Consider the following 16,115-nt stretch of genomic DNA (forward strand, 5'->3'; position numbering starts at 1 on the left):
CATTTTACACATAAGGAATATGACTTTCAAAAGAATAAATGTGTTCATAATCATAGTCAAGTAGTGGCTGAACTGGGATTTTTGGCTCAGATTATTGTTCCCCAAAAACAGGCTTTTTTTTTTTTTTTTTTTTTTTTTTGCTATTGTGTGTGTGTGTGTGTGTATTATAGCACACATATATACACATACATATGCATATGTATTAGTACATATTTTGCCATTAGTTCATGTCTCCAGAAATATTTATTTTGCCATATTTGATTTTATTTGAACATTTCCCACCTTCAGTTTTCCTTTTATTCTAGGTTTTCTCATATAAATTTACTTATAATACACACAACTCTTATTGTTTAATAATGTTTGTGTGTGTGTGTGTGTGTGTGGTGTGTGTGTGTGTGAGATGGAGTCTCGCCCAGACTGGAGTGCAGTGGCGTGATCATGACTCACTGCAGCCTTGACCTCCCAGGCTCAAGCAGTCCTCCTGCCTCAGCCTCCCAAGTAGCTGGGATTAAAGCGCCCACCATGACGCTTGGCTAATTTTTTGTATTTTTGGTCGAGACAGGGTTTCACCATGTCGGCTAGGCTGGCCTGGAACTCCTGACCTCAAGTGATCCTCCTGCCTCGACCTCCCAAAATCCCAGGGAGCTGAGGTTACAGCTCCCTGCCCTGTTTAATAATGTATAGATTTCAAGTACTTTGAGGCAGTTTTTATAAAATAAGGAAAATAAAACAAATCAACATTATTGATTTCTGTTTCTCAGGTTTTGATGGACATGTTTGATCAGGATGATATAGGTTTGGTTTCTCTCTGTGAAGATGAACCTAGTTCTTCCGGTGAATTAAACTACTATGATCTTGTCAGAACTGAAATCGCAGAAGAAAGACAGTATCTACGGGAATTAAATATGATCATAAAAGTGTTTCGAGAAGCCTTTCTTTCTGATAGAAAGCTGTTTAAACCTTCTGTAAGTACCTTTTTGGGTTTGAAATTCTGTGTACCCCCAAAAAACCAGCTTAAAATCATAAATAGTCACTTTTTTTTTTTTTTTTTGAGACAGAGTCTTGTTCTGTCACCCAGGCTGGAGTGCAGTGGCGTGATCTCAGCTCGCGCCACTGCAGCCTCCACCTCCTGGGTTCAAGTGATTTCTGCCTTAGCTTCCTAAGTAGCTGGGATTAGAGGCATGCACCACCACACCCGGCTAATTTTTTTATATTTTTAGTAGAGATGGTGTTTCTCCATGTTGGCCAGGTTGGTCTCAAACTGCTGACCTCAAGTGATCCACCTGCCTTGGCCTCCCAAAGTGCTGGGATTACAGGCATGAGCCACTGCACCCAGCCCATAAATAGTAATTTTAATTACTTTATGAGTACATAAAATATACTTTTATGTATTTGTGGGCTTTATAAACATGTGAATTGTTATATAATAGGTACAGTGACAATGAAAATTAGGCACAAAATTAGAAAGATATTTATACTGGGGTGAAATCATTTTCCTCTATGCGGTATCTGATATTTAAAGTCATTCATTTGGAGTTGGTGAAAAAGATGTATGGTCTAGGAGAGAAAGACCTCTGCATTTTTCTGTCTTTAGGTAAGTACCTTAAGGCAGTAGTTTAAAGTTTTAGTTTGAAGCTCAGAATATATGGGGTTAAAAAAAATAAAGTTTTAACAGTGGAACTTTTAAAAATAAAAGTTTATGCAGAATGCCATGTTTAACAAACAAAAAAGGTTTTTTTCTTTCTTTATCACATGATTTATTTTTCCATGTCTGTGTGTTTGGCCCACACTTTAAAAATAATTAGTCTTGGCCAGGTGCAGTGGCTCGTGCCTGTAATCCCAGCTGTTTTGGGAACCTGAGGCAGGAGGATTGCTTGAGGCCAAGAATTTGAGACCAGCCTGGGTAACAGAGCAAGACCCAGTCTCTACAAAAAAATTTAAAACTTACCTGGGCATGGTGGCACATGCCTGTAGTCCCAGCTGCTGGGGAAGCTGAAGTGAGAGGTTTGCTTGAGCCAGGAATTCGAGACTTCAGTGAGCCATGATGATGCCACTGCACTCCAGCCTGGGCAACAGAGTAAGACCTCAGCTCAAAAAAAGATACTTAGCCTTTGTCTTATTTGTCTTGTACCTCCTAACTTCCTCCACAAAATAACTATAATGTGAGTAAATAAGAGTGAACTCAGACACAGGTGGCTGAGTATTTACAGTTAGGAACTGATTTAGCTTTTCTTTTTCTTTTCCAAAAGGATGAGTTTAAATGATAATTGAAAGTGTTTTAGTTGGCCATTATGTTTTTTCTTTTGGATATATGTTTAGTTTAACAATGTTTATAATAATTCCCACTAGGAGTACTATCGTAAGTAGTCAGAACATTATGTTTTTCAAAGTACTGTTCTATTTTATTTGACCCTTATAACAATCCTGAGGGATAGATTGGGCAGATATTATCATATCTACTTTACTTGTAAGGAGATTGACCTTATTATTATTTTTTTAAATATAGTTAGAGGTCTCGCTATGTTGTTCAGGCTGGTCTTGAACTCCTGGGCTTAAGCAATCTTCGTCCTCAGCCCCGCAAAGTGCTAAGATTACAGGCTTGAGCCACTGTGCCCAGCTGGAAATTAACATCTTAATCAAGTTAGTTACAGAGCTTGATCTTGAATGTGGCTTCTTTTCTACCACGTTATAATTGGATTTTGTCTCTAGTGGTATGAAGAATAAAAACCTAATAAATGCTGGCAGCTAATGTTATCTTTGTCTTTTCTGTGTCCCATCCGTTTTCATTCCTCAGGAGTTAATTTTTATGGATCTCTTTTCACTGGATTAGTGCTGATATGACAGAAAATGTCTGTTTTAATACTAAAGGGTCAGATGGAAGAGAGAATCCTTTTTCTCTCTATCTGTGTATCTATTATAATTTTTTTAGCATTAAGTAAAATATAAACTTTTGAGGTAAAGACTATCTAAAATCAGAGCATAGTACTCTACAAATGTTAAAGGAGTGAATGACTTAAAAATGATCTTAAGTTACTCCTTTTGCCCTGTGTCCTGTGTTTTCAAAAAGCTCACATTTCTGGAAGGCCTAATATGTGCCAGGAGCATTTAACAGAAATCATCTAATTTAACCCTAAGAACCTTACGAGCTGGGTATCATCAGACCAAAATGTGTGACGATGGGCAAATTACTTAACTGCTCTATGCCTCTGTTTCCTCATTTGTAAAATAAGGATGATGATAATACCTATCTAATAAGGATATTAGGTTATTACATTTCAAGTGCTTAGAAGAGTGCCTAGAATATAATGTGCCCAAGAAATGTTAGCCGTTATTATTGTCCTTTTCATTCCTAATCCAGGATCATTCATCTGACATGTTGTAAAGGGAAAAACAGTTTTTCTTCTCTAATCTTTTTTTTTTTTTTTGAGATGGAGTCTTGCTCTGTTGTCCAGGCTGGAGTGCAGTGGTGCAGTCCTGGCTCACTGCAACTTCTGCCTCCCGGGTTCAAGCGATTCTCCTGCCTCAGCCTCCCGAGTAGCTGAGATTACAGATCTGCGCCACCACGCCTGGCTAATTTTTGTACTTTTGGTAGAAACGGGGTTTTACCATATTGGCTAGGCTGGTCTCAAAATCCTGACCTCAGGTGATCCGCCTCCCTTGGCCTCCCAAAGTTCTGGGATTACAGGCATGACCCACCCCGCCTGACCTCCTCTCTAATGTTCACACTCAACACGGAACACTTCTGCAACAAGATATGTGATGATTTTTTCCCCATACACCAAAGTAATTCTCCTGCGGACACCAACTAGGTGTCCTGTAATTCAGCTCAATTTTGATATTATTTACCTAGAAATAGTGTCAGATCTCACAGATTAAGGACTCAGTCCCAACACGACTGTCTCCTACTTCAGGTGCCAGTTGAAAGTTCCAGGTTGTGAACTGTGCTCCAGACTGATCATTTATAAATTGGAGTTCCCATGACCCACTCCTTGGGTTCCATTAATTTGGTGGAACAGCTCACAGAAATCAGGGGAACACATTTACCAGTTTATTATGAAGGATTTTAAAAGGATACACATGAAGAGATGCACAGGACAAGGTATGGGGCCACAGAGTTTCCAAGCCCTCTCTGGGCAAGCCTCCTAGCACCTCCACAAGGTCAGCAACCAGGAAGCTCATCAAGAGTTTTTACGGAGCTTGATCTCTAGCCTCTTGCCCCTGCTTTTTTTTTTTTTTTTTTTTGAGACAGGGTCTGGCTGTGTTGCCCAGGCTTAAGTGCAGTGGCACCATCTTGGCTTGCCATAACTTCTGCTTCCTGGGCTCAAGCGATCCTCCAGCTTCAGCCTCCTGAGTAGCTGGGGCTACAGGCACACACCACCCCACCTGACTAATTTTTTATTTTTTGTAGAGACGGGGTTTTGCCATGTTTCCCAGGGTCTTTCCCCAACTTTTTATAGGTCAGTGGGTGGGGCTGAAAGTTGCAACCCTCTGATCCTTTTTCTTTTTTTCATGAGTCAGTTTGGTTTTAAGTAACCCTTCAATCCTCTAATCATCTGGTCTTTTTGGTGACTGGCCCTATCATGAAGTTATCTAGGGGCCCTACCGTAAGTAACCTCATTAACATAAACTCAATATTTATCAAAGGGACTCATTATGAATAACAAAAGACATTATTATCACTCAGGATATTCTTAGCATTTTAGGGGCTCTAAGACAGGAACCAGGGACAAAGACCAAAAATATGTTTCATATACCACATGTGGTAGAGCCAGGATCCAAGTTCAGGTCTGTCAGGTTCCAAAGCCCGTGATGTTTCCCTTATAAGATGCCAGAGTGAATAATAGTTGGCCATAACCTGGATGGTCAGTCATATGATATGTTTGTGTTCAGAGGTCTTGAACCTGTCTTATCCTAGATAACAGCTATGTGCCACATACGATGTTTTAGTCAGTGATAGACTATATATACCCATATATATGACAGTAATCCTGTAAGATTATACTGTATTTTTACTGTACCTTTTCTGTATGTAGATATGTTTAGATACATAAATACTTACCATTGTGTTACAGTTACCTACAGCATTCTGTACAGTAACATGCTGTACAGGCTTGTAGCCTGGGAGCAATAGGCTATACCTATGTGGCCTAAGTGTTGTAGTATACCATCTAGTTTTGTGTAAGTACACGCCATGATATTTGCACAATGACAAAATCGCCTAACAGTGCATTTCTCAGAACATACCCCTGTCTTTAAGCAGTGCATGGCTGTAATTCACAGATGGGAGCTTGGATGAAATCTGTAATTCCTTCTCACATCCAGGAGATGGGCTCCAAATTGTGAAACCAGATTGTAGCAGGATTAGGAGTTATCTTCATTCTCATCCCAGCTTTTACCATTAACCTATAAGACTATATAGCCTAAGCTATTGAGTAAAACCTAGGGCTCTGTAAGACCTTAATCAAGTCTTTTAGCGTCTTAGCCAGTTTTAAAACACTCAAAATGCCAAAATTCTTTAAGTAAAAAGTAGCTTAGAATTATCCACAGTAGGAGGTTTTAGATTTAACAAAACTATCTGGAATCGATATTTTGCAGTATATTTACTGTCTGTTATCCAAGAGATTTTAAAATTCTCTTCCTGTTCATAATTGATTTTTACTCTGTCTTGGAATATATTAGTCTGAGATTGAATGAAGATATACCCTTAACTCATATTGTTTGTTTTTTTTGTACAAGCAAATCTCTTTATTGCCAAAGACCTCTCCAACCAAAGTTAAAAGAATACACACTATGATTCCATCTTTTAATATATTAACATCAAGATGTACATGTTTGAAATGGTTGGAATTTTATACTGGAATAATGCATACTAAACTATTAATAGTTTCTACCTCTGAGGGACATGGGGGTAAGAGGGGCATGAGAGTAAACATTCATATTTTGCTCTCTCTGTCTTGTGTTCGAATCTTTTGTAATGATAATACATTCACATGTAATAACTTTTATTTTTACAAAGAATGAGTTTTCCCAAGAACAAAATGCAACAATTCTGCTATAGCTTGTTGACATTTAATGCAAATATATTGCTTTATATAATATACGAATTGTTCAAAAGTGATAACAGCTTTAATCATGCTCCCAATAAAATATTTGCTAAAGAAATTCTACCATTTATTCCATAAATTTAAAAACATGTAGAAAACAATTATCACCCATAAATTAAATGATGTATTTGGTGCAGGGCTGGCAAGCCCCAAAGTTGGGGCTTAGCTTGGGACAGTTCTTGGCTTTGTCCAGGAAAGAAGCCTAAGGCATGACAATGGTAGGAACCTCTGCTGAAGCGGCAGTGTACAACAGCAGCAGAAGTACTGTTTCTTGTGGAGCAGGGCTAGTCTGTAGGCAGTGTGCCTAGAGTAGCCTGTATTGCTTTTTATATTTAGTAATTTTTAAGCAGAATTCTCAATCTCACATTTCTTAACCTTTCCATCTCTTTTTTTCAGGATATTGAAAAGATTTTTAGTAACATTTCAGATATACATGAATTGACTGTGAAACTTTTAGGTTTGATTGAAGATACAGTTGAAATGACTGATGAAAGCAGTCCTCATCCCTTAGCTGGCAGCTGTTTTGAAGATTTGGCAGAAGTAAGTTTACAAAACTACTTTATATTCTCATTAAAATCCTAAATGCTGTACTAAGAAATTTAGAGACAAGTCTTGGCAACATAGTGAGACCTCATTTCCATAAAAAAATAAAATAATTAGCCAGCCATGGTAGTGCCCATCTGTGGTCCCAGTGACTCAGGAGGCTGAGGTAGGAGGATTACTTGAGCCTGGTAGATCAAGCCCATGATGTGTCACTGAACTCCATCCTGGGTGACAGAGTGAGACCCTGTCTCCAAAAAAAAAAAATTTTTATGAAAATTAGAAGATACCACTGGCCATTGTAAAAAGATATTTAAGATTTAACCGATAACAAACTAAAATCACATTGCCTATGTAGTGACACTTTCTTTATAGTGTATTTATGGCAATATTTATAGTAAAAGTTTATATACTAGAGTATTAATATTTGGATTTTTTTTTTAAGTCATAAGTATGTTCAAGATGTAGGAAAATACATTTTATTGACCATAACTCTTTACCTTCTGTGGATTTTAAACTTAAAAGTTGGAAAGAAGGTTTATATTATTTTAATGTTTTCCAAAGTGAAAATCTTTTTGTTGTCTTTTAAATGACTATAAAAATAATGTAGCTCATTGTAAAAATATTCAGAAAAATAGAGAGATATATAAATTGGATGAAAGTCACTATTTTATGACATCCATAGATAACTTATCCTTATATTTTTCTGTGCATACATACGAACGTATGTGTGTTTGCAAAAATAGGATCCTACTATTTTATAACTTACTGTTTTTACTCTGTGCATCATAAACATTGTCCGTATTAATGTATATACTTCAACACAATTTTTAAGTATAAATAATGTGATGTTATATGGAGACACCATAACATATTTTAACTATTATCCATGGGTTGTAGAGTTTTTTCCTTTCTTTCTTTTTTTTTTTTTGTTACTGTAAACAACACTGCAACAAACATGCTTGCACTATGCCTTGATATTCCAATCCTTTTTTTTTTTTTGAGACGGAGTCTCGCTCTGTCGCCCAGGCTAGAGTGCAGTGGCACAATCTTGTCTCACTACAACCTCCGCCTCCCTGATTCAAGCCATTCTCTTACCTCAGCCTCCTCAGTAGCTGGGATTACAGGCACCTGACACCATGCCTGGCTAATTTTTTGTATTTTTGATAGAGACAGTGTTTCACTCTGTTGGCCAGGCTGGCCTCGAACTCCTGAACTCATGATCCACCCGCCTCGGCCTCCCAAAGTGCTGGGATTACAGACGTGAGCTGCTGCGCCCAGCCATATGTTCTAATAATTTTTAAGGATGTATTCCTGGAAGTGGAATTTTAGTGCTAAAGACTAGGTATATTTTTAGAACTTTGAAACATTTTGCCACATTCACTTCCAGATAAATTCCAGTGTATGTAAGCTTCCTTCTTCACCCTTTCCCTTTGCTAACTCTGGATATTACCTTATTCTTTCTCTTTTTAATTATTTTTTTCGAAATTTGTTTTGTTTTCATATCTGGTTCTGCAGATATACCATTCATTTTTGCCAGTCTAATGGGAAAAGAAATCTTTCTTTCTTCTCCTTCTGTTCTCTTTTTTCTTTTCATTTCTTTCTTTTCTTTTGAGGTAGGGTCTCACTCTGTTGCTCAAGCTGGAATATAGTGGAACAATCATAGCTCACTATAACCTCGAACTCCTGGGATCAAGTGATAATCTGTATCATATTAGTAGAAAATATATTCTTTTAAACCTAATGCTTTTTCTCTTTTTTTGAAAAATAGGAGCAAGCGTTTGATCCTTATGAAACATTATCACAGGACATTCTTTCACCAGAGTTTAATGAACATTTCAATAAATTGATGGCCAGACCTGCAGTTGCTCTACACTTTCAGGTAAACTTAAATTGAAGGTTTTTTTTTGTTGTTTATAAAGCAAATCAATAAATCTCTCACTATTTTATCCTTCAAATATTTGTAATTCTAGAATACTTTTAATCCTTCAAATCTTGTTCATTCTAAACCTATTTTAGTTTATCTTTTGTTTTCTCTCTGGAGCTCTATCTGTTCTTATTGTAGAAATCTTTTATAGTACAACATCATGAATACTGAATGACCAGAAGAATTTGGCACATACTAGATATGGGATGTAAAGATGAATCTGGCCGGGTGCGGTGGCTTGTGCCTGTAACCCCAGCATTTTGGGAGGCCGAGGCAGGTGGATCACTTGAGGTCAGGAGTTTGAGACCAGCCTGGCCAACATGGTGAAACCCTGTCTCGACTAAAATTGCAAAAGTTAGCTGGGCGTGGTGGCGGGCTCCTGTAATCGCAGCTACTCAGGAGGCTAAGGCAGGAGAATCACTTGAACCCGGAAGGCAGAGGTTGCAGTGAGCTGAGATCACGCCACTGCCCTCCAGTTTGGGTGGCATAGCGAGACTCCGTCTCAAAAAAAAAAATTAAAAAATAAAGATGAATCTGGAGTGTGATTTGAGGATTATGTGCTCTATAGGGGGAAGAATTGGAGAAATCTTAAAAAGTTGAGATAACCTCAACCTCCTATATACTCATACTGATTTTTCTATGAGGCCCACTATTTAAAGGAGATAAATACTGTATTGAGGGAGAGTATGCAAGTTAGTTGGTTCAGGAATACACTTAGATAAAATGAAAATACGTGGAGAGATACACACAATAAAATTTTATTTTTACTATCTCAACACTATAACAAAAGTTATGTTGGCATAGGTGATACTTGATTAAATGTGTAAAACTTCTACATCTAAACTGACTTTTCCAGCCAGGTGTGGTGGCTCAGCTGGGTGGGAGGCCGAGGCGGGCGGATCACGAGGTCAGGAGATCGAGACCATCCTGGCTAACACGGTGAAACCCCGTCTCTACTAAAAAATACAAAAAACTAGCCAGGCATGGTGGCGGGCGCCTGTAGTCCCAGCTACTCGGGAGGCTGAGGCAAGAGAATGGCGTAAACCCGGGAGACAGAGCTTGCAGTGAGCTGAGATCTGGCCACCGCACTCCAGCCTGGGCGACAGAGTGAGACTCCGTCTCAAAAAAAAAAAAAATACAAAAACTTAGCCAGGCGCCTGTATTCCCAGCTACTCGGGAGGCTGAGACAGGAGAATGGCATGAACCCGGGAGGCAGAACTTGCAGTGAGCTGAGATCACGCCACTGCACTCCAGCCTGGGCGATGAGCAAGACTCCATCTCAAAAAACAAAAACAAAAAATGTTATGTTGGCATAGGTGATACTTGACTAAATGTGTAAAACTTCTACATCTAAACTGACTTTTCCAGCCAGACGTGGTGGCTCCTGCCTGTAATCATAGCACTTTGGGAGGCTAAGGTCAGAGGATTGCTTGGACCCAGGTTTTTGAGACCAGCCTGAGCAACATAGGGAGACCTCGTCTCTACAAAATATAAAAACTTAGCCGAGCGTGGTGGCATGCACCTGTGGCATGCAAAGAGAATTGCTTGATCCTGGGAGGTCAAGGCTGCAATGAGTCATGATCATGCCTCTGCACCCCAGCCTTGGGTGCAGAGTGAGACCCAGTCTCAAAAAAATAAAAATTAAAAAAAAACTGGCTTTTACCCCTTGACATTTGAATATGGTAAAATCTTTATTGTCCTAAAACAAGCAAGCAAGCAAATGAACAAACCTTTCTTTAGTAGAATAAGTAACTAGAGTGAAGAAAGTTTTTTCATTTCCTCTCTCATTTTTTTCTTTGCAGCCAATTGTCTTTATATTATTTTTTACCATTCTTTATGAAAACACTACCATGTATGTTTTAATCAGGATATAAATTGCCTTGGACAAGTAATTTAATTGCCAAATCCAGTAGATATTTTTATTTCATACTTATGTCTGTAGTATTTGTTACTGCTCTTATCTCTGGGTTCCTGTATACCTGAAGACTGGCCGCGATGGCTGATGCCTATAATCCCAGCACTTTGGGAGGCTGAGGGGGGTAGATCACCTGAGGTCAGGGGTTCAAGACCAGTCTGGTCAACATGGTGAAACCCTGTCTCTACTAAAAAATGCAAAAATTAGCTGGGTGTGGTGGCAGGCACCTGTAATCCCAGCTACTCGGGAGGCTGAGGCAGGAGAATTGCTTGAATCTGGGAGGCGGAGGTTGCAGTGAGCCGAGATTGTGCCACTACACTCCAGCCTAGGTATCAGAGCAAGACCCTGTACCCCCACCCAAAAATATAGATAGATAGATGGATAGATAGATAGATAGGGAGACACACACACACACACACATACACACACTATCCAGGTGTGGTGGTGCACACCTGTAGTTCCAGCTACTACAGAGGCTGAGGCAGGAGGATCACTTGGAGGCTGGAGAATCATTTGAACCCAGGAGGTGGGGGTTGCAGTGAGCCAAGATTGCACCACGGCGCTCAAGCCTGGGCTACTCTGTCTCAAAAAAAAAAAAAAAAAAAAAAAGAAATACCTGAGACTGGGTAATTTATAAAGAAAAGAGATTTAATTGGCTCAGAGTTCCACAGGCTCTACAGGAAGCATGGCTGGGAAATTTACAGTCATGGCGGAAGACAAAAGGGAAGCAGGCACGTCTTCACATGGCCAAAGCAGGAGGAAGGAGCAGGGAGGTGCCACACACTTCTAAACAACCAGATCTCCTGAGAACTCTATTACAAGAACAGCATTAAAGGAAGAAATCTGCCCCCATGATCCAGTCACCTCCCACTAGGCCCCACCTCCAACATTGGGGATTACAGTTGAACATGAGATTTGGACGGGGACACAAATTCAAACCATATCAGCTCCTATGATACTACATGTTCCCGATTTTCATCTTCTCTAATTTCTTCTTCTCAGTCTCTTAATTATAGCTATTATCCAACTTCTGTTATCAGCCCCTGTTTTTCTGTTCTTCTGTACTCTCCTTGGGTGACTTCATCCATATCTATATACTGGTGACTTCTTATTTGTATTTCCAGACCATCACTTTCTTTTAAGCACTCTGTATATATGTGTATGTGTCTATACACTTTCATATAACCAGCTGCCTTGAATTGATGCACTTGGATCCTCTAAACGCACTTCAAATATGACATGTTTAAAACTGAAGTTACCATCTTCTCCCTGCCTTCTTTACTGTGAATTCCCATTATTTATTATCTTCCACTTCTCTACTCTCAAAAACTTGTTATCATGGAATAAAAATTATACTTAATTCTCAAAATTACTTCAAGAGAGGAATATTTTTAAAGTTGACTCATATTTTCATATAAACCATAAAGTATGCATTAAATACACAGTCTATAAGAACTGTGGATACTCATTAAAAGCACTCACAACACATTCCTTGTTTCAGTCCTATTTTATTTGGAATTTTTGCTGTGGAATTTGAATGTTAAAGGGCCCAATTATTAATAAAGCTGTCGCCCTAGATATTCAGTGAAATTGGAAGAGTTAGATGAAATCCTTTTTCAGGCCAAACTCACTTGTTTTAACTTAAAAAAAAATTCCATGTAAGATAAAATAATGCTTCCTTAATAAAACTAAAAACAAAAAGCATCTTTAGAAGCTGTGTAGCATACTTTATTTATTTAAAGACAGTGTCTCACTCTGTTGCCCAGGCTGGAGTACAGTGGCACAATCTCAGTGCATTGCAACCTCCACCTCCTGGGTTCAAGCAATTCTCCTGCCTTAATCTCTCGAGTAGCTGCGAGTACAAGTGTGGACCACCACGCCTGGCTAATTTTGGTATTTTTTGGTAGAGACAGAGTTGCACCATATTGGCTAGGCTGTTCTTTTGACCATGAGGCACCGTGCCTGGACTGTATAGCACACTTAAAAAAATAAGATTTGAAGTTAGAACTTAAGGCTTTGGGTCAATTAATAGTTTTTGTTTGTTTGTTTGAGACAGAATCCTTCACCCAGGCTGGAGTGCAGTGGCGTCATCTTGGCTCACTGCAACCTCTGCCTCTTGGGTTTAAAGAGTCCTCCTGCCTCAGCGTCCTGAGTAGCTGGGACTGCAGGCACATGCCACCACACCTGGCTAATTTTTGTATTTTTAGTAGAGACAGAGTTTCACCATGTTGGCCAGGCTGTACTCAAACTCTTAACATCAGGTAATCTGCCCGCCTCTGCCTCCCAAAGTGCTGGGATTACAGGCGTGAGCCATTCTGCCCAGCCCCAATTAATAGTTGTATTACCTTGAGCAATTCACTTAATCTCTGAGACTCAGTTTGCTCATTAGTAAAATGGTGATCATAATGATATATCTATCTCTTATAGTTATTAGGAAATTAAATGGTAATATATATAAAGCATAAGCATAATGTTTGATGTGTATTAAATACTCAAATGTAGCTCCTGTTGTCAGAGGACTCCTTCCACTGTAAATACATGCTACAAAAATTTTATAATGCATTTTGTCAGCCATTGTAGTACAAATTAGCAAAACAGTTGATCTTGTAGACTGATTTTAAAGTTTCATATTGGTTTCGTTTCAAGCACTATATATAAAATATCCAGAGTAATTCACTATATTAATTAGATTAATGCCATCTTAGTCTATTCAGGCTGCTCTAATAAAATATCATAAACTGGATGGCTTATAAACAATAGAAATTTATTTCTCACAGTTTGAGTTTGGAAAGTCCTATATCAAGAGGCTAACAGATTTGGTGTCTAGTGAGGGTTTGCTCTTCTGGTTCATAGATGGTGCTTTCTTATTGTGTCCTCACATGGTGGATGGCACAAACAAGCTCCCTTAGGCCCCTTTTATAAGGGCACTAATCCTGTTCACAAGGGCTCTGCCCTCATATCCTAATCACCTCCTAAAGGCCCCACCTCTTAATACTGTTGCATTGGGGATTAGGTTTCAATATATGACTTTTGAGGGAACACAAACTTGCAGATCATAACAAATGTCAAAATGAATTAATCTTTAAGAAAATTGGTGGCACTTTTTGTGTATCCTAGTAAGAAGTTTGGTTACTGGGTAATACGTCTGTTGAACAGATTATAATTTAACTTTAACAAAATGTAAAAATTATGGGAATATTTTTGAAGATTTTTTTAAAGCAGCATATCAGATTCTTTCTCACATTATATATTGGTGTGGTTAGTATTTTTCTTATGGCAAGAAATACCAGTAAGTCAACTATATAGACATTTAAAATTAACATGAGTTAAATCCATTATAAATTTTAGAAAACCATTTATTCTGCAGTAGTTTCCAAAACTGGGGTATACCTATTCTAAGCTATATACTAAGATCTTTCAGGATATGTAAAGGCACAGAGAGCGTTAAGGGAATCTATTTCTAGTCTTCGGAGACGTTGTTTATGTTTTTTGCATTGTCTTTTCCAAATTCTCTTACTTGTTAACTTTTGCTGTATGTATTTCCCATTATGCATTGATCTAAGATGTGAAAACCTCTAGGGCACCAAACAGGAAAAAAAAAAAAAGTATTACCTCTATGGGAGAGTTCACTGAGTACAAAGCAAAAGAGTTTGCAAAAGAAGGTTATGAGGGATGCTAGTAAAAATTCTTGGTAGCCAAAATGTCATATCTATCTATGTTATGTCGTATCTATCTGCCTAAGAATTAAGACGTGATATGCTTATCACAAGGGTTTATATTAACCTTATTGTAAGTACTTTATCATTATTTATTATAAAGAAGAGGAGAAACTTGTGAAGTTCTCATACCTTGATGTAATATGTTAGAAGCAGTTGTAGTTTCATCCAGAGGCTTCTAATCCTTGAGACCGTGACATTAATATGTTCGTTTGAATTTAACAATAAAGTTTGACTTCTGACAAAGACTGGTGTTACTGTTTATTTTGACAGTGAAGATCGGCTTTGTCAATTAAGTTGTATGACAGACATTTTTCATAAATGAGCTAAATCTGAAATTTTATTCAATTATTGTTTGGTGAAATACATATAGATCACATTTACAGTATACAGCATCCCCTGAAATGCATCTTTTGTAACTATGTAAATTTAAAACATTTTAAAATTGTGCAAGAGGGTGCATAGCTTCTCAGAATTCCTTTAGGGTATGTGGAAGCCAAAACATAAGCTGTAGAGGATTATTGTGAAAGTTATTTTAGCCACATAAAAGAAAACGAATGTATATATTTCTCTAATAACTTAAAGGAGGAAAGGAAGAAAAGAACAACTTGATGTACAGCACTTCAGTTTCAATATAGAACATGCATTCTGTTGTAGTTTTGATAAGTCTATATCTCAAATTTTTAGTGGCCGTTTCTGTTAGGCACTGCTGTTGCATGTCCTTGATGTCAGAGACATACTGTGATATCTTTTTGCTTTGCAGTCCATTGCTGATGGCTTTAAAGAGGCAGTTCGTTATGTCCTTCCACGTCTTATGCTGGTGCCAGTGTATCACTGTTGGCACTATTTTGAGTTACTAAAGGTAAGATTTTATAACATAGAATCTCAAAGTACTTATCTGATAGAAAAGTTTACTTTTTAGAATTAATTTTGGAGACACACATTACCAGTCTTTTAGTTCTTATTTTATGTAATTAATAACTTTTATATATAACATTGCTCTAAATTTCTATCTTGTTTATCTTATAAAAGAAATAACTTTTGAAGTTAATATTTTTTTCTGTGCAGTGTTGTATTCTTCCTCTCTTAGCTGGGACCCAAGCAGCACATTAAAAATATATGTATAACTTTACAAAAAAAGATTCTCTGCTCTATTTTAATTAACTAGCCATCCACTAGTCCTGGTCACATTGGCTAAGAGGGTTTGGGAGGATAGTGATTAATTGGTGGCAAAAGTAGCTGTGGTTTAGGATGAGTCAGGCCATTATAGTCAATGACCTGATCTTAAATGCAGACCTAGTAGCAGAGATTTTAAAAAAGCAATCATCCAGGTAAGGGAAAAGTTTTTTTTAAATTATGTGGTCAAACCAGCATTTTTAAATGTTGGCAATGTTAGAGGACAACTCTAAGACTAATGATAGGACTTCTAATAAGACATGAACTGTATTTTTTAAAATTTAGGCATCCAAATATACATCTGAGGCTGCTTATATATTATTCATATGAAGCCTGCATATCTTTTGATGAGTTCTTTATGGATCCATTAGTATCCATGGAGACTTACACAATGAAGTTGCTCATCTATTTGTGGATAAAAGCTGGCTTCCTCCAGCATCAAATGCTGTGGGTAGTAGCACTCCATAAAAAAGAACATAAAAAAGAGATAAGTATTCATTAGAAGTAATCATTTATATTCCTTGCCTAGATGCCTACAAGATATACATAGAATTATTCTGGCTTTTATGTTAATGTTATTACCGTGGATTAGATGGAAAAAGTCTTAACTGTCTATCTAAACCAACGATGTGGTATCCTAAAGGAGAGGTACAAAATAATCAAGCAGAAAGATACTTTGGTTCTAAAGAGCAGTGAAAAAGTTAGAAGCTGGACATGGTGGCACAAGCCTGTAGTCC

The 16,115-nt window shown here is 37.9% G+C and overlaps 1 protein-coding gene across 1 annotated transcript in view; it reads left to right on the forward strand.

Annotated features, from left to right (window-relative positions):
• Nucleotides 1-16,115, forward strand: part of SOS2 (SOS Ras/Rho guanine nucleotide exchange factor 2) — a 115,762-nt gene that overhangs the window by 45,763 nt on the left and 53,884 nt on the right. Inside the window, 4 exon segments of the mRNA XM_033188088.1 lie at nucleotides 762-965; nucleotides 6,501-6,644; nucleotides 8,416-8,526; nucleotides 14,966-15,064. Coding sequence (XP_033043979.1) covers nucleotides 762-965; nucleotides 6,501-6,644; nucleotides 8,416-8,526; nucleotides 14,966-15,064 — 558 coding nt within the window.

This window comes from Trachypithecus francoisi, unplaced genomic scaffold, assembly GCF_009764315.1.
Source record: "Trachypithecus francoisi isolate TF-2019V2 unplaced genomic scaffold, Tfra_2.0 Lachesis_group3, whole genome shotgun sequence".
NCBI classification, from domain to species: domain Eukaryota; kingdom Metazoa; phylum Chordata; class Mammalia; order Primates; family Cercopithecidae; genus Trachypithecus; species Trachypithecus francoisi.